Source organism: Mesocricetus auratus, unplaced genomic scaffold (assembly GCF_017639785.1).
Source record: "Mesocricetus auratus isolate SY011 unplaced genomic scaffold, BCM_Maur_2.0 Super-Scaffold_100038, whole genome shotgun sequence".
Classification (NCBI taxonomy): Eukaryota; Metazoa; Chordata; class Mammalia; order Rodentia; family Cricetidae; genus Mesocricetus; species Mesocricetus auratus.
In genome coordinates this window covers 10,992,536-11,011,028 of record NW_024429216.1, presented here as the reverse complement: position 1 = coordinate 11,011,028, position 18,493 = coordinate 10,992,536, and the positions used below count along the sequence as shown (strand labels likewise).

Below are 18,493 nucleotides of genomic sequence, written 5' to 3'. Positions count from 1 at the left end.
GACATGAGGGGAATGTGGAGTCAGAGAAAAGCCAGGCAGGACAGTGACTGGGCTGGGCCCTTCCCTGCTAGCATGGTCAGAGACCAGGGATGGGTGTCACCCTGTAGGTGGCTCCTGGGTGCCCAGTAGTGAAATCCGCAGCCACACTCTCAGACCGGGGTCCCTCATCCACTATAGTATGGTGAGGAGGGAACAGCAGATCTCAGCACTGAATTACAGAGATCAGAGTTCAAGGGGATGACTTTGTGTTTCGTGGGTGCTGAGGATCTATAAAGAACTTCCTGACTGGCAGACAAGAGTTCTGCCACTGAGCCACGCCCCCAGCCCCTCACTGGGGGATTCTAGGCAGGGGCTCTACCACTGAGCCACACCCCCAGCCCCTCACTGGGGAATTCTAGGCAGGGGCTCAACTGCTGACTTACACTCCTGACCAATGATTTTTGAGCCGGGACCCTGAGGACTAAGAAGATGGTAGCCTTCACATCCCTTAGGTCTCAGGCTTAAGCCAGTCTATTCCTGACTTGCTTGATCTCTCATGAGTACTGGTGAGTGAACACAGGTCAGAGGGTACCTGTAACTGTCAGGAAATGTGCCTTTCAGCCTTGGCATGGCTAAGCTTATGTTTGGAATTTCACAGTGCTGGGCTTGGTGGCGCACACCTTTAATCCCAGCACTCAGGAGGCAAAGGCAGGCGGATCTCTGTGAGTTGGAGGCCAGCCTGGTCTACAGAGTGAGTTTCAGGACAGCTAGGGCTACATGGAGAAACTCTGCCTCAAACAAAACCAAGCCAAGGCAAAAATTTTACAGCAAGGTAGAGGATGTTTCGGTGGTGTGTGTGTGTGTGTGTGTGTGTGTGTGTGTGTGTGTGTGTGTGTGTGTGTGTGAAGCCAGTGCCCTGGCAGGGTTTCCTGACTTCATCGGGTCCCGCTGATGCCCAGCCTGCATGGGGTTCCGATGTCTCCTTTCCCATCTGCCAGGCTTTTGCATTAAGTTGAGGCTGGGATAGATATATCCTGGGATCAGCCAAGAGCACCACAGACTGGAGCTGGCGGGCTGAGAACACTGGACGCTGAAGTATTTGCTGAGTGCTGCCGGTGTTGTTTTCTGGGCAGGATGGACCCTGGGGTAGCCCAGACTGACCTGCAGCAATGATCTTAGACACCCGATCCTCTGGCCTCCACCTCCCGGACGGCTCACCACACCCTGCCTACTCTATCTTGAAACTGTGTGTCTGCCAAATCTAACAGGATGTCAGGGTTTAGTCCCCACAGACCCCAGGGCTTTTGCGTGATCTCGCACAGGCCAAGGAGCTGGCTGTCACCAACCAGAAGACTTCCAAGTGCCGTGTGTACCTCTCCTGCAACTGCAATGGACTGAGCAGATGAGACCCTGTCTGTCCCGGGACCAGTGATACGTGTAGCCTTTGGGGCTGCCCGCCAGCCAGCACTCGCTTGCATGGGTGGTGTCCCCGAGTCATGCGGAGGATGGAGAGCTGCTGCCTCCAAGATGAGCTCCAGGAAGTCTAGCAAGGAACATTTCCTGTGTCAGGGTGCTGGCGTCACTAGGGCTGGGTACAGCTTCAGAACAACCAAACCAAGTGGGTGGTGCTGCACCCCTTTAATCCCAGCAGAGACAGGCGGATCTCTGTGAGTTCGAGACCAACCTGGTCTACAGAGCGAGTGCCAGGACAGCCTCCAAAACAATACAGAGAGACCCTGTCTCCAAAACCAAACAAAACTTTAAAAAGAGGGGCAATTGGGGGTGGGGTGGGTGCCGTGGTTGAATAGTACCTTATCAAGCATGCTGCCCTGGCCCCACCCTCAGTACCTCCGTGTGTGTGTGTGTGTGTGTGTGTGTGTGTGTGTGTGTGTGTGTGTGTGTGTCTCATATGCCTGCTTGTATACCTGTAGTCCCAGTTACTCAGGAGGCTGAATGAGACTCACTGGAGCCCAGGAACTCCATGCTAGCATGCTAGGGCTGGCCATGTGACAAAGGAGTTGGAGGACAAGCCACAGGCCAGGAGAATTCTCTCTCATTCTCAGCACCGTTAGGAGGCACCATTAGGCAGTCACTTGGGGTTTGTCACTCTGTAGAGCTCACTGGTTTCCAGGACCATGAACTGCAGGTTGGACGTAGAGGCGGTCATCTGGCCACACAATTCTCTGAAAACAGCCATTTGTCCCTCTTTGTTGTGTTGTGTTTTGAGACAGGGCTTCTATTATATAGCCCTGGCTGTCCTGGAACTCACTCTGTAGACCAGGCTGGTCTCGAACTCACAGAGATCCGCCTGCCTCTGCCTCCCGAGTGCTGGGATTAAAGTTGTGCACCACCACTGCCTTAAAGATGTATTAGGGTATGCAATATTCTGCTTGCAGGCCAGAAGAGGGCACCAGATCTCATTACAGATGGTTGTGAGCCACCATGTAGTTGCTGGGAATTGAACTCAGGACCTCTGGAAGCGCAGCCAGTGCTCTTAACCTGAGTAACCTAACCCCAAAGGCCCCTGTATAAGTACCCTTTTCACCCTGGTTTGGTGCCCATCCTAAGGGACTCGCTCTCCTAGGAAGGACCGATTTCTCATACCATTTTAGGTGCAAGTAGCCAAAAGCAGGAGGCCCACACAGGCTTGCAGAGGGCACGTCTATCGGGCCAGCACTGCTGAGACTTAATACACTGACCACAGCCCCCTGAGGTGGTTGGGGACTACACTACTATAGTGGAGCCCACCAGGCAGGCTTTCCCCAGAACTCAGGATACCTCAGCCCCTCCCCAGCCTCGCCCATGAGGGGCTGGTAGCAGGGTGGCTGTACTGGTGTCTCCTGGGCACTTAAGGGTTGGAATGTAACAAACAGTGGCGTGGTTGGCAGTGGCTACGGTGTGTGGCTTCCCTGGGCCCCACTCCCAAGCAAGTGTCTGGTGTGTCCAAGGAGTGGTGAGGTTGTCTGCGGCAGGAGGCGACAGAAGTACCATCCGCTAGTGTTTCAAGAGGCTGCCTGTGACTGCAGCGCTCCTCTGAGGAGACTGCAGAAGACGGGAGACTCTCCAGGTCACAGGCCAGCTAGCCTGGTGTAAGAGACCCTCACTCAAACGAGGTACAAACAGCCAGGGTCTCCGCTCTTCTCCATGAGTGTGCCATGGCAGGCACCACCATATTTACACACTAATTTGTACACACATCCTTGTGTCAAAAAAGCTTCTGACGGATGCAGTGGTGGGGTGCAGAGGACTCTCAGGTGTTTGCTTGGTTTGGTTTCTTCAGACACAGTTTCTCTATCAGCCCTGGCTGTCCTGGAACTCTATAGACCAGGCCGGCCTCGAACTCAACCGATCCGCTGGCCTCTGCCTCCCGACTCCAGGTTTGAGAGTGAAAGGGACGAAATGAGGCTGCAGCCTGAACCCACACAGGCAGCAGGCACTTCCTACAGATGAAGGAAGGGCTCTTCTCCTTAGGTTTCATTCTCGCCGTGCCTGGGATTGAACCCACGGCCTCGCCCAAGCAAGGAAGCAAGCACCTTTCTGATGGGTTCTAGGCCAGGCTCACCACTATCTAAGTCTTCACATTCAGTCTGAGTTACCGAGAGTGGCCTGGGACGTGTCATTTTCCCATCTCACACTCCTTGGTGGCGGGGATGACGAGCCTGTGTCAGGCCCTGTAGCTGCCTGGTATTCTGCAGGGGACAGCTCTCCTGAAGACGGCCCACAGGATAGTGACAGCGCAGTGGCTCACAGCCCCCCCCCGCAGATGGGGCAAAGAGGACAGGCTAGACCTGCTACCCCAGCCCCGGGCACCTTCACCTGGCGCCCTGGGAACCCTGGCCTTGGTGTTGCTTGAGGTATGGATGCGTAAGAAGGCGAAGGACTTGGGGCGGTCTGTCCAGCCTCTGGGCTTCCTTTGGGGACCACTCCTCTCCCCTGGCCCTTGGGCACCGGCCCGGCACGAAACGGAGGCAGGATGGTGACCCCAGCTCCCGTTTATTAGAAAAGGTGTCACAGCTGCACCGGCAGGAGTGGCCCAGCCCCAGCCCACCCTCACCCACACCTACCCACCCCCCGCTGCCCACCGCTGTAGTGCCTGCCAGGGTGCAGCCTCAGTGGCCCGGGCAGCAGGGTCCCAGAACCCCGCTGCTGCGTGCCCAGCTCCCTGATAGATTTTATTGCACTTAAGAAAGCTCTTCCTTTCCGCTGGCCCCAGCTTACAGGGGCTGGCAAACTTCCACCACGCTCACCAGCCAGGTCCCGAAGGGGGCCAGGGGGCCATCCTAATCTGTCCAGCCTCCTGCCCCTGCCCAGGACCAGAGCAGCCCTGTGGCCAGTGACCCTGGAGAGCGCCTCCCGTCCTCTTCCCCTGTCCACCCCAGCCCTAACCTGGAGGGCGCGAGCCAGAGCGGCAGACACAAATGTCCAGGAAGCCGCTCCCAGCCCGGTGCCCCTCTCGGCTGTAGTGTTCCCGAAGCGAGGCCTGGGATACCCCACCCGGCTTCCTGGGGGACTAGGCGGGGAGTCGGCAGATCCTTGGGGATGGCTTCAGCTCATCACAGACCGGCCGGAACAAAAGAACTAGGGGGACAGAAGCGGGGATGGTCAGTGCGCATGCGTGCGGCAGAGGGCGGCCGCGCAGCCCCTCCCCCCAGTTCCCACGGACCACACCTACTTACAGTGTCACAGTGTGTCCCGCGGGGCCTCCTGACTGGCCTCTAAAAGCAGCTCCTCCAGCTTGCTGGCACCCTGGGGGTGCAGGGCTGTGGGCAGTGGGCGGCAGCTCCTTGAGGGGCAGGAGGGGCCCGGCCTTGCCCCTCCCTCCTGACCACACAGCCCCCCCACCCCCCACATCTTGCCCGTCACCATGGGGCCGTTCTAAGCTGTCATCCACCCTTCCCCGTGGCCCGTCCCCGCCTCTCTCTCTTACCGTGCTCCAGGCTGCAGCTGCCCCCCTTAGCCTCCAGCCCCGGGGGTGGCTCTGGGGGCAGAGCGAGGGCAAACTCGGGCTTCAGGCCGTTGGGCAGAGGCTGCCCTGCCTGAGGCGGCTCTGGCTGGAGCTGAGCCTCGAGTGGCTCTGGGTCCTGGATGTCCATGGTCTCAGACGGTGGGGAGGCGGGTGGGGAGGGAGGAGAGGGGGGAGGGGGGGAGACAAAGGAGGGGGGGACAGGGGGCCCCGGCCTCTCGGGCGGGCTCTCCACCCGGGTCACCACAAACACCTTGTGGCCTCGGCCTGGGCTGGAGACAGAAATGCGCTGCTCAGCGGGGGAGGGGCTGCCAGGGGGGGCTCCTGTCCCCGGGGCCGAGGGAGTCCGTGCAGGGTACGAGGGCAGGGCAGGGCGCTGCGGGGCTCTGGGCCGCGCCGCCCTCGGCCCTCTGCTGGTTCTGCTGCTGCTCCTCTTCCTCCTGCTCCTCCCGGTCTGAGTCCGAGTCCGAGTCCGAGTCCGGGCCAGGGCCAGGGCCCCCGTTCTGTGCCCCGGTGGCCGGCAGGTCCCCAGACTCTTCCAGGGGCTGGGGCGCGGTGACGGTGATCTCGGGCATGGAGGCCGACGGCTGCAGCGGCTGCTTCTCCTCCCGCTCGCGCACCAGCACGAAGTTGCGCTTGCAGCCGTTCTGGATCTCAGCCAGCAGGGCTTTCTGCGTCTCAATGAAGGTCTTGACCTGTGGGACCCGGCCTGCTAGGGCTCTGTGTGGCCTCCGCCCCCCCCCGACCCGCTCACCGCCCCCAAAGACAGCAGGTACACAGGCACGCGCCCTCACCGCCTCCTTCTTGGGCTCTCGGTCCAGGTCCAGGCGAAGCAGGGAGTGGTTCACCTTGAGGGCCAAGGACAGTGCCATGAGCCCGCCTGTCTTGATCTCGTTCTCCCGGAGGTCCAGTCTCAGGAGGCGGGGGCTCTCGGCGATGAACTCTGCCACGGCCACCGCGCCTGGGAGGGGGACCGCAGGGGCTGGCCACGGGCCCCATGCCTGGCCGCTGGCCGGCCGCCCTGCCGAGCCCCGCTGGCCCCTGCGCGCCTGGCCCGTACCCTACCCTCGCACGTGAGCTTGCTCGAGGCCAGGCCGAGGCGCAGCACACTCCGGTTGCTGATGAGCCCGTTCTTGAGGTTGCGCACACCCTCGTTCCCAATGGGGTTGTGGCCCAGGTTCAGGGTCTCCAGACTCTGTGTGTGCGGCTGGAAGGGACAGGGAGGGTGAGGAGGCGAGGCCGTGGTGGAGGAAAGGAGGCGGAGGAGCCAAGGCAAGAGTCCTCCTCCTCTTCTTCGCCTCTCAGAGCAGAAGCCGCCGCAGGTCTGGAACTCTCGAGTCCTTCCCATGCTGTGTCCCCCCCCTCCCCCACAGTCCATGCGGGCCCGTATTCACAGCCTGGCTCCCTGCCCTCGCGGAACCTGTCTCCCAATGACTTAAGGACCCCAAAGACAGCCTTCCTGTGGGAGGGGACCTGGCACTGGGCACAAAGTGCCTCCTTTCCCTGGGAGTGTTGGTGTCTGCTCCAATTATTTTATATATTATGTGACAATAAAAGACTAAAAACTTACTGACTGCTTCCAGAAATATTTAGTTTTTTAGGCCAACATATTCAGTTTGTGCTGTGATGCCCAATCTTGGTGGAACCTCCACTTGTGGCGTCAACACCATGAACAAGTCTAATGTATCAGGAAATGAAAGACAAGATGTCCGGCTGTCTGTGCTAAGAGAATGTGTCTGCCACCTTTATTGCCAGGAGAGCGTGTGCGTGCGTGCGTGCGTGCGTGTGTGTGCGTGCGTGCGTGTGTGTGTGTGTGTGTGTGTGTGTGTGTGCGCGCGCGTGTCGTCTGTGGGTGTGCCGTAAGGAGTGAGCAGACTTATATACAGGCTTACAGCACAGTGGAGAAATCCCCGGTGTAAGCGCTGGCGTTTTCCTGCTCCTAGATGTTGATGTCAGAGGGGCAGGGCCAGGGTTGGAAGCCACGACTAGAGAGCAGGACGCCCCTGCAGCTATCAGCTGACAAGCAAGGCACAGAGGTCCTTGGGGCTGGGACCCAACATTGTGCAAAGCACTGTCCTATGCTGTCTGTTACAAAGGCAATTAAACAGGACCCAGCCCCGCATGGTGTTGCATTTCTGTGTTCTAGGCCAGCCTGCTGGTCTACAGAGCAAGTCCAGGACAGTCAAAGTGAGACAGAGATACCCAATCTTGAAAAGGAAGGAAGATAAAGAAGCAGGGTCCAGGGCTGGCTAAATGACTTGAGGATCCGAGTTCTATACCTGGGATATTTATTTATACTTGGTGGAAGCTGTCCTCTGACCTCCACAAGAGTACCCGGGTGTGCGTGTGTGTGCACGTGCGTGTGGAGACGTAAATGTAATAAAATGTAAGCCTCAGCGTTTACTCTGGGGCCAGCTGGACGGGGCTGACGAAGCAGGCCCGGACTCACCAGCGCTGTGCCCAGGAAGGCCATGCCTGTGTGTGTGAGCTGGTTGTTCCACAGCACCAAGGTCACCAGACCCCTCCTCTGCTCCTTGAGCCCCTCGCAGATATAGGCTAGACCTGGAAAGGCAGGTGGTCAGCGCCTCTCTCGTCCCTGGAGAGATCTCTGCTTGCGCTGTCCCAGTGAGACCGAGGCTCTCCCGCATGGGCTCCCTGTCGGGGCTGGAACTGTCAGAGGCACAGCTGTCCTCCCTGCCAGCTGCGGGCCTGGGAGGGCGGTACTGGACGAGGCCACCCTCGTGTCCAGCACCACCCAGCCACTAGCACAGCGCGGCCCAGAAGGTGCTGGTGACGGTGTGGCAGGACAGACGGGCGCACCTGAGTCCAGCACGTGGTTGTTGCGCAGGTCCAGGATTTGCAGGGAGCAGTTGAACTTGAGCAAGTTGCCCAGCTGGGCGGAGTCCTGCAGGCCGTTGAGCTTATTGTCTGCCAGGTACAGCTCCCGCAGGTTCATATTCATCTTCAGAGCCGTGGCTGCGGAGTGGGTGGGGGTGACTGGCCAGCCCACACCCTGGGCCACCTGTCCAGCAGCAGGCTTTACGGACGCAGACTTACCCAGCAGCATGAGGGGCCGCCCAGACAGGCTGGCATTTTCCAGGTGCAGCACCGCCAGGCTGCTGCGGATGCGCAGGGCGCGGGCGACAAAGGGCGCCGAGTGGTCCAGCAGGGGTGTGTTGCGGGCATCCAGGTACTGCAGGCAGCTTGTCTGGTGGGGACAGGCCAGGCCAGGTCACTCATCACAGCGAACACCCGGACTTTACACAGGGGACCTGCGTCTGAGCTCCCTGATTCCTGTGACGGGGACCCTCTTCCAGATAGTTCTACCTCCTTCCTGCACCGGGCTTTGCCAGGATGAGTCAACCAGGGCTGGCGACAAGGTCGCTTTCCAAGGGCCATGCTAGGGAGGAGAGGCGCGGCGCAGGGCCTCGGAGCGGGGCAGGAGACGGGCCTGGTACCCACCTTGCGCATCATGTGGGCAGCAGCCTGCCAGCCCCGGGTGCCAATGTGCTTGTTGAAAGAGATGTTGAGGTGGGTGGCCGACTCGTAGTACTCAATCATGTCAAAGAGGGCTGAGGCACCCTGGGGACAGGCACATGGGGGCTTGGCCTCAGGGCAGATGGCCAGGGGAACACACGGGCTGTGCCACAGGAGGGTGCCGGGCAGCCTCAGCATGACAGGTATGCCTGGATGCCCCAGCAGGGCAGAGCTCTTCTACAACCTACACTTAGGAACACTCAGCCCACTGAGGCTGCAACTCTCCGAGGTACCTCTCAGCCCTGCAGCGTGACAGCCAGGAAAGCTCCTGATGGCCACACTCGCCCCCCCACCAGCTCCCCAGGCTGCACCTTCAGGCCTTAGGCCCGCCCTGGTCACATCAAGCACCCCTTCTGGTCTTCATGAGGCCCTACCCATGCCTCCTCCTACTCAAGAGACCAGGAGCCTGGTGGCAGCAGGGTTCTTACGTCTTCGTCCAAGTTGGTCTGCTCCAGGTCCACAACCTTGAACTGCAGCCTCTTAAAGACCTCCTCCAGAGCCTCACAGGTCTTGTAGTCAAGCTTCTCCCCTGGGAAGGGGCGGGCACCTTTATGTGGAGAGTCCGCACCACCACCAGTCTCTGTCTCCTACAGAAGCCACCAATCCCTTGGGCTCCCTGCTATCCCCGAGGACACACACCTTTTAGGTCCAGGCAGTTGATGCGCTGCTCGAGGTCTGTGAATTCCTAAGAAAGCAGGATAGGGCTGGTCAAAACAGGTAAGACACCCCAGCAACTGGGGTGGCCTTCCAAGTGGGGCCGTGGCCTGCCCTGAGATGCCATCTGAGCACACAGGGTATGAGATGACTCTGCCCGGGCGAGGGAGCCGCAGCCCCGTCACTCCAGCTGACGAAGTGAGGCTGAGGGCACCCAGCATCTCTGGGGACATGTCCACTTGGGAAATCTGTCCTGAGGGACTGAGGCGGGTGGGCTGACACTCAGCAGAGACGTAAAGGCACTGGCTCGGGTGTTTCCTCAGCCCCTTCCTAACCTACACACAAGCCAGGTGCCTGTCTCTGGCCTCACTGTCCAACAGGGTTGAGCACTGTGACAAAGCCCCAGGACACACAGGCTAAGGCTGGCCTGACAACACCCTTGACTGACAGGTGCAAAGGTCTCGTCAGCCCTCATCCTTGCCTCAGATGCCACACTGAGTGGCTTTCCCTGGAAGGCACGGCCCTGCTCTGCTAACTCTGTGGAACGATACCGCCCTGGAACACGGACAGAACAAAGGCCCAGACACCCTTGCGAGGGCCCCGTGTAGAGATGGCCAGGACTGAACGCAGAGGGGAGGCTACAGGCGGAGTCTGTTCACACCCACACTAACTCAGACAGCGTTTGGAGCCCACTTCTGAGCCAGCAATCCCTTCTACAAATTCCCCAACAGTGAGGAAGGGGCCTCCTGGGATTTGTGGGAAAGGAAGAAACGTGTCTTCTTTTGTTTCTCAGGTGTGTCTGTGTGCGTGTCAGCGCACACACTGCACGCTGTTGTGGAAGAATGCTCGAGCACACTGTTGCATGGGACGCTCGCTTTCACTGTCAACAAAAGGCTAATTGGCTGGTAGCCAGGCAAGAATTGTAGGCGGGACAACCAAGCTCGGGAGGATGACGGAAGAACAGCAGAGTCAGGAGACACCAGCCAGCCACCAGGGAAGCAGGCCGTGTAGAAGATGAGGGAGCAGGCCATAAGCAGCGTGGCAAAGCAGAAATAAGAAATATGGGTGAATCTAAATGTACGTTAGGTAGTAACAAGCCTGAGCTATTGGCCCAGCATTACAATTTATATTAAGTCTTGGAGTCAGTTACTTCAGGAGCAGCTACAGGTTATTTTGGAACAGGCGGTAGAGACAGGAAAACCCCACCTACAGCACACTTGTGAAAAATTTAGTCCTCGACTCTACCACGTGGGTACCAGCTGATCAAACCCAGGTAGTCACGCCTGCCAGCAAGCGCCTTTGCCCCAGCCATCTTGCCAGCTTGTATTGATTTTAGGGACAGAGTCTCATATAGCCCAGGCTACCTCAAACTCATTATGTAGCTGAGGATGACCTTGAAGTCGGTCCTCCTGCCTCCACCCTCTAGTGCTGGTTTCCGTTAACTCCTAAATAACAGGGAGTATACCGCTTCAAGTCCAGACTTGGGTTTTGCTGCCTTCTTCTTGTTTTTGAGTCGGCCTGGGTACAGAGCCTAGGGTGACGCTTGCCTTAGAATTCACACTACAAGAATGAACTTCGGAGTTCAGACTTGAAGGGATTGACGAGATGCCTTTTCTCTGAGGACAGAGTTTCTCTGGGGCTGACAGGGCCAATAGGTATCACTTGATGTGACTCTGGATTCTTGCTAATTTCACAGCTGAACTAACGATTTCGGCAGCTGTCTGTACACAGGCTCTGGCTGGGGGCAAGCTGGCTGGGCAGGCCCCAGGGCTCTACCGCCCCCGCCCCCACGCACACACGCACGCACGCAGGCAAGCACAGGCCCCCACCCCGCATACCTGCAGCTGCCTGAGGAGCTTGGGGATCTGTCGGCAGTTCAGCTTCTGGCAGGCCTGCCTGTAGGCACTGATCACTTCATCCACCGTCACGTTTTGGGCTGCGGGCAAAGGAGCAGGCTCAGACTCCACAGGCCTTGGTTGCTATGCTAGCACAGCCCTCTACAAAGCGCTGCTGTCAGGCAGCCGCAGACACTCCCACAGCTCAAGACTCTGCTTACCATTTCCCCACCACCACACAGTCTACCACCAGGCCCCGGCAATGCCAGCACAGCGCACGGCCAGGCTTAGGGCAGGCATTTGGCTCAGCGGGTGCTCTAGTTTCCTTTTGTGACAAACACTCTTAGGAAAAGCGCCCCTGGGAGAGGGTTATCTGGCAGGTTACAGTCCCTCACAGCACAAAGTCAGGCAGGCAGGAGCTCCAGACCACACCAGCAGTCAGCGGCTGGGAGCGGTGAATGTACGAATGCTGGCAGCCAGCTTTTTCCAACCTGACAACACATGCCAGGGCCCAGCCCATGACACCATGTCCACACTCAGAGTGACTCAAGAAAACGTCCAGATGTGCGCACAGCCCCACTTGATCTAGGCCATCCCTCACTGAAACTCTCTTACTCAAACTAACCCACATGGGGGTTGTTGGTTTGACATCCAGCCCAACACCTGAGTTGGATCCCTGGACCCACATGGAGGAAGCAGAGAACCAACTCTCCCAAGTTATCTTCCAACTTCACATGTGTGCCTGGCACAAGTGACACCCACCAAAACAATATAAAAAATAATGCTTTTTTTATTAAAAAAGGTTTCTTTTAGTCAGGCAGGTGGTGGTGCACACCTTTAATCCCAGCACTTGGGGTGGGGGCAGGGGTAGGCGGATCTCTGTGGATTCTAGACCAGCTTGCTCTATCTATACAGTGAGTTCCAGTACAGCCAGGGCTACACAGAGAAACTGTCTCAGGGGTAGGGTGTGTTTTGTTTTGAGACAAGGTTCCTCTGTATAGTCCTGACTGTCCTGGACAGCAAGCTGGCCTCAAACTCACAGAGATCCATCTGCCTTTGGAGAACTGGGCATAAAGGCGTGTGCCATCATGCCTGGCTAAAAAAAGTTACGATTCTTTGAGACAGTCTCGTTAGGACCCCTGTTGCCCTGAAATGGCTGAGGTCCTGCCCCAGCCTCTCGAGTGCTGGGATTACATGTGTGTGCCCCTGCCCTCTGCTTATTTTAATCTGATGGATGCTCACTTCAATTCCATGAGGAGACAACGCTCAAAGAGATGAAGAACCTTGTCCTAGGGGACACAGTTAGCACAAGCTACAGCCGGGATTTGAACTCTTCCTCCCGAAACACAGCTCATGGCTAACCATGCGCCTCAGTCAACAGGCCACACGAAGAGCATAAAGGAGAAAACAGGTCTTCCCTGGGAGCCCTCGTTAAAGGGCCATGGCTATCACATTCATGGTAGGATACAGATGAAACCCAGCAGCTCCACAGCCCATGTCCCCAAGGAGCCCCAGCCCAGCCTTGTATGGTAGGTTAATGTACACCTTTCTGTCTGCCCAGATTTGCTTCCTCTCAACTTTCTAGAAAAATACATTTAAGCCAGGCATTGCAGTTACTTAGGAGGCCGAGGCAGGAGGAACCAAAGTATAAAGGGCAATTTAGTGAGACCCTGTCATAAAATTACAATTAAATAAATGGGGGCTGGAGAGATGACTGCTCTTCCAGAGGTCCTAAATTCAATTCCCAGCAACCACATGGTGGTTCAGAGCCATCTGTAGTGAGATCTGGCACCCTCTTCTGGCCTGCAGGGATACATGCAGACAGAACATTATAAATCTTTAAAAAAATAATAAATGAATAAAACATAAACTGATATATAGTTCAACAGTAGCCCCTGCCTCAGATCCCCCAGTGACGTGCTGGGGGCGTGGCTCAGTGGAGTTTACATTTCCAGCACCCCATGAGCCCCACAAAACAATGAAGTGACCAATGTTCTCATATGACAAACATATTCAAGATCTCGGTACTCATCACTACTCTGAAAACAGTAGCGATTACAGCCACTTCCACTGGGGCTAGTCAGGTGACCACAAATAGAAGGTGACAGTTTTAAAAGGTGGCCGGCTGCATCTAGCTGGCCTTTTTGTAAGTCTGTTTAACGTTTTGCCTCTAAAGATCACTCTGAGTCCCAGGGTTTACCAGAGGGCACCAGGGAGGCTCCAGACAGACAATCAAGGGCCACAGGACCAGTGACATTAGCTGGGTGAAGCCGGGCCTGTCCTAATATGGGCTGCTTTGTAACTCTCAGTTTGCATCGTCAACAAGAAGGCTGACAGCTCAGGCTGGTATGGGCACGCAGGCACATAATCTTAGATACTCAGGAGGCTGGGCATCAAGGACAACCTGGGTACTGCAGTGAGACCCTGACTCACAATAAAACTGAGAGGGCTAGGGTACAGCTCCTAGTGTCATAACAATGACACTAACACTGGCCTGGAGACATAGCTCAGTGGGTCACATGCGGTGGCCTCCTCCTGTCCCTACAGAGAGAGGACAGTCCTCCTGGAGCCTCAGCAGTGCGGCTCCTGCTCCCCACCTAACAGGCTCCTCTCCACCAAGGCCCCGCCTCTGCCCTTACCATACCCCTCCCTCTGTGCTGGTCTGCCCCACCCCCACCCTGCCACAGGTCATTCCTGCTGCTGCCAACTGCTGTGCTGTCCTCTGTGTCCCCACTCTGAGGCCCCCACAGGGCTGGGGTTTGGTGCCTGCTAAGCTAAGGGGCAGAGCTGCTCCCTATGGCGGTTGCCTGGGGGACCAGGCCCTCTCCATTTGCCAGCTGGCCTTTCTCTTTGTTCCATAATAGCAACACAGTCTCTCCGTTGCCAAGTGTGGGGGCTCTCAGGGTGGTGCCCACAGATCACCCAGGGGCTCATTAGCACCCAGCCAGGCCCTAGCTGGGACCTCCCAAGTGAGACAGCGCACTCTGACCTGCCCTCCAGGTCTCCCTGCCCACGTGGACACCAGGGAGCACGGAGGTTGTTCCCAATAAGGACAGCGCAGAGTTAGGGTGCAAGGTAGCGTGCACCTCACTCCCAGTGGTGCTCTCTGATGGGGCCCCTATAGCCTCCCTTTCCTAGCCGCTGTCCCTTGCTCGAGGCCGACCTGCATTCCGTCCACGCCCTGGCACATGTGCACAGTGAGGTCAAGCCTCCTGAGAGTGTCACATCAGGTCTCTGTGAGAGCAGCCTGTCCCTGGGGCAAGGTGGCCCGATGGCTGAGGCCCGGCTTGCCAGGCATGCTGCAGTAGTCTCTTAAGGAACTCAGGTCTGTCCCTGGTGGCCCTTCCTTGAGTGACAAGCCCGTACCCCAGTGGAAGGCTGGGGCTGGCTTCTTGTTCAGAGGCCTGCCTCTTCTGGCTCTGTGACTAGGCAGATGCCCTGCCCTCTGTTGGCCTCTCCTGGTGGGTACTTAATGCACCTTGCTGCAAATTTGGCTCAGAAACTGCGGGAGTGGTCTTATTCTCACGTGGTGGGCTCGACAACTTCACATCAGTAAGCTGGGGAGAACAGGAAAGCCAACTTTCTGTACACAGCCCAGAGGCGCTGTCCTCAAGAGGCCGGCTCTAGGCAGAGGGTGGACACAGAAAGGGAAGGGGCGCAGTGGGCTCTGGGGAGGGAAGGATGTGAGGAGCAGTGGGGTGCCACGCTCAGGAGAGGCCCGGGTCTCAGCAAGCCTCCAGGCTGGGACTGCGCTCTGCCTGGGGCCGTGGCTTCCCTCAGGGTCCAGAGCACACACTGCCTCTCCCGGGACCTGCACACTCTTCCCTCAGTGGCCTGCAGTGGGGGTTAGAAACACAGGGGGCCTCACCCCTGCAGCGTGAAGAACACAGGAACAGAGAGCGCGGGGACGCTGCCTGGGAATGGGGCTGGAGCCCTGACGGCATGGCCACGCCCGGCTGCGCCCAGGTCTCAAACAGCTTCTGAGACTATGCATCTGCCTCCCCTGCAGCACTGGAAATGGGAGCTCCTCACAGCCACAGGGGGACAGTTCCTTCCAGACTCATACTGGGCTGGGACGATAGGGATGCAACTCCTCAGTGGGTAGGCTCTCTCCTAACTCTACCCCAGCCTTCCGAGGGAGTCTTCAATACTGACTGCCCTCTGAGGCTGGCCTTGGGCTCCTAATCCTCTGCCTCCATGCCGGATACTGCGTCTCCTAAGACAATACATGGGAGCAGGTTGAACAGTCACCTCTACTTTCAAGATGGCCCAACAATCAGAAGCTGGGTGGGAGTCATGCTGCCGGGCCGACTGGGGGAAACAAGTAGAAGCCAGTCCAGGGTACAGGTGCACAGAGCCGCTGATCCAACCCCACTCCTGCACAACCCCGCTGAAGGCTCACTTGCCCGGGCTGAATGAAAAGGTTATTCACCACAGCATGATCTGCTGGCACCAAGCAGCGCCAACGAGGCCCGAGGCTCACTCATGTCATGTAAGGTACCATGGAGAATAAGCCCAATAAAAATGTCGGAGGCCGGGTAAAGCTGCAGAGCGAGAGTGGGTACCCAACAATGACCGTCACGAACACTGACGTCCTGGAGACTCTACAGCCTCCCTGCTGCCACCCGGTTCACAAGCCCCCAGCCCTGCCCAAGGGCAGAGACCAGCCAGGGTTCCCACTGCACTGCACTTGAGAAGATGAGAGCCCCCCATCATCACCCCAGGAAGGCACGCCTACCTCCTCCTGTCACTACTATTCAGACAAGTCCCCGCACACAGACCGACACCCCAGAATGAGTGTGGCCCAAGCTGGGATGGGGGCTCATCTCCTCTATGTGTGCACCTGGCTGTCACACGAAAAATAAAAGACCCCGAGACAGATATTGGGGCTCAAGCTTCAAGTTGAAGACCAGAGAAGCAAAGCAGCCGAGTCAGGAGACCTCACCTCTCTCTGCCAAGCTGAGATGGCGATCCTGTCTCCACGAACCCTAGAGGGAAAAGCCCTCAGTCCCTGTGTCCCCCTCCTCTTACTCCTTTCCCCACCCAGCCATATTAGTCCTGCCTCCACCTCCCTAGTGCTGGGATTAAAACTGGTGATCGCAGGTGCTGAGATCAGCTATGTGTGAGCTGCTTCTTTTGGTCAATTCCATGTAGTCAGTGCTGCCTTGAACTAAGAGGGATCCATCTACCTCTTACTCCTGAGTCCTGGGACTAAGGGTGTGTGCCACCACTGCCGACCTCTATAGTCTGTGGCTGAAGTTGCTTTCTGAATCCTCAGGCAAGCTTTAATAAACCCTAAATAATATGTCACCACACCTGGCCCTCCTCCCTACCCTGTCCCCTCAGCCGACCTGTCATTCAGGCCTCAGCTCCCACAGCACCTCCTCTTGGAAGCTGCACAGCCTAGGCACACATCTTCTGCCTGCAAGGCAGTTAAATGGAAAAAAAAAAAGCAAGCATAAGCCAAATAAAACCTTTTCTCCCCTCCCCCCCAAAAAAACCAAACAGGACAAAGTTTCTGAGCTTGCAACAACCAAAGAGAGGCCTGAGTCACGGCAGCCCGCTCTGAGCTAGCTCCTGCAGCCTTACCACAGCCTCAGCCCGAACACACATGTGCGCCTTGCAGTCAGCCACGAGACACCTCAGCTTAGATCCCAGACCACACTTCTGTGCAATGGAGGCTTTCACAGTATGTGCAAGGCTTTCACTGAACGACACAGAGCAGAGCACTACAGACACTCAGCTAACATCTTCCGGCTATCATTCTGCAGCAGGTGAGGAGTCAGTGCGGCTGTGTGTGGTGTATTGTGTTAAACAGTATACACAGCCCATCAGCATGCAGATTTTAGCATTTTCTTCTACGTTTATCTCCTGTGTGTGTACAGGTCAGAGGTAAACCAAGTGCAAGAGTTGGTTTCTCCTTCCACCATGTAGGTTTGGAGCCTCAAACTCAAGTCAACGGGCTGGGCAGCAAATGACTTTCCTACCTGAGCCCTCTTGTGTGCCTCGTTTTATTTAAAATAATTCAGTTCCCAGGGCACAATGGGTTCATAACTGCTTAGAATGCCAGCTCCAGGGGACACAGCACCCTCCTCTGGCCCCCAAGCACCCACTGCGTGCAGCACACACTCACACAGACACATACACATAAATTAAAAATGCATCTTGCTGGGAGCTGGAGCGATGGCTCAGTGGATAAGAACACTGACTGCTCTTCCAGAGGTCCTGAGTTCAATTCCCAGCAACCACATGGTAGTTTACAACCACCTATAACTGAGATCTGGTGCCCTCTTCTGGCCTGCAGGCATACATGTGGGCAAAATGCTGTATACATCATAAATATATATCTTTAAAAAAAAAGTTGCTTAAAAAAATACATCTTGCTGCCGGGTGTTGGTGGTGCATGCCTTTAATCCCAGCACTCGGGAGGCAGAGGCAGGTGGATCTCTGTGAGTTTGAGGCCAGCCTGGTCTACAGAGCGAGTTCCAGGACAGCCTCCAAAACAATTCAGAGAAACCCTGTCTCGAAAAACAAACAAACAAAACCCTTGCTTTTTCTGAGTGGAGGCACAGAGGCCCTTGTGCCTAGAGCATAGGGAACAGGAATGCTAAACACGCAGGGGCCTCTCCTCAATGGAGGAGATAAAACACGTGTTTTCCCACCCAGAGGGCTGGGAGTGACCTCTTTGGTGGCAGACCTCACCCAGCTTTTGATATAAGATCACTCCCAAATTCCCCAGAATGATTATCCCAGACTCTCCCTCCCTAGCTCCCAGTTACAAAAGCAATCCTGGGTGGGGGTCATGTGTAGGGTATAGGCTGCTGACCTCTACATTACCAATCAGACGCCACGCTAGACCCCAGGCCTTTTAGCTATGGAACCTTCACAGTCGACAGATGTCTACATAGACCTCAGGGTCACATGTGGTTTGTAAGAAGTTTCTAAGCAGTCACACTTAGGCTTCACTGTGCACCTGGAACTGGGCTGACTGTTGCCTGGAAACTTCCCCCGAATCGCACTGTTTTCAGTGTGCTGACAATGAACCCCCTGGCACAGCTCCCGAGTCTGCTCCACGAGTCACTCTGCACCGGGTTTCCATTCTCATCTCCTCGGTGCCCACGAATGCCCACCGGCAACGCTGAGAGGCAGACAGCGGGTCCTTCTCAGGCATGTGAGTGTGACCTATCACCCAGCATGTGAGTGTGACCTGTCCCCAGCATGTGAGTGTGACCTGTCACCCCAGCAAGGGCTGGCTCCCTCACATCCCCCTCTCAGGTGACTGTGGAGCTGCTGCTGTCCCTTCCCCCACGCTCTCCCTTTCTGGACAGTGAGGCAGGGCAGGTCTGTACCTTTAGTATGGGCGTGGGCACAGAACTGAGTCTGGTTGTATGAAGGTCCGAACAACCATGAGGGTACAAGAGAATAAGGCACCATGGGATTGTCACTGACCACGCTGTCTGCAGGGACTTTCCTCTAAGGCCCAGCAGGAAGGGGTCCTCACAGGGATGTGTGCCACAGGACACAG

General features: G+C 56.8%; 1 protein-coding gene across 1 annotated transcript in view; it reads right to left on the bottom strand.

Moving 5' to 3' along the window:
• Positions 1-3,953: 3,953 nt before the first annotated feature.
• The window catches only part of Ppp1r37 (protein phosphatase 1 regulatory subunit 37), a 29,310-nt gene continuing 14,770 nt past the window's right edge, over positions 3,954-18,493 (bottom strand). The window contains 13 exon segments of the mRNA XM_005086311.4: positions 3,954-4,557; positions 4,656-4,739; positions 4,907-5,261; positions 5,263-5,637; positions 5,737-5,903; positions 6,008-6,149; positions 7,392-7,504; positions 7,763-7,918; positions 8,000-8,150; positions 8,405-8,524; positions 8,908-9,008; positions 9,119-9,164; positions 10,972-11,069. Coding sequence (XP_005086368.1) covers positions 4,660-4,739; positions 4,907-5,261; positions 5,263-5,637; positions 5,737-5,903; positions 6,008-6,149; positions 7,392-7,504; positions 7,763-7,918; positions 8,000-8,150; positions 8,405-8,524; positions 8,908-9,008; positions 9,119-9,164; positions 10,972-11,069 — 1,904 coding nt within the window. The 3' untranslated portion in view covers positions 3,954-4,557; positions 4,656-4,659.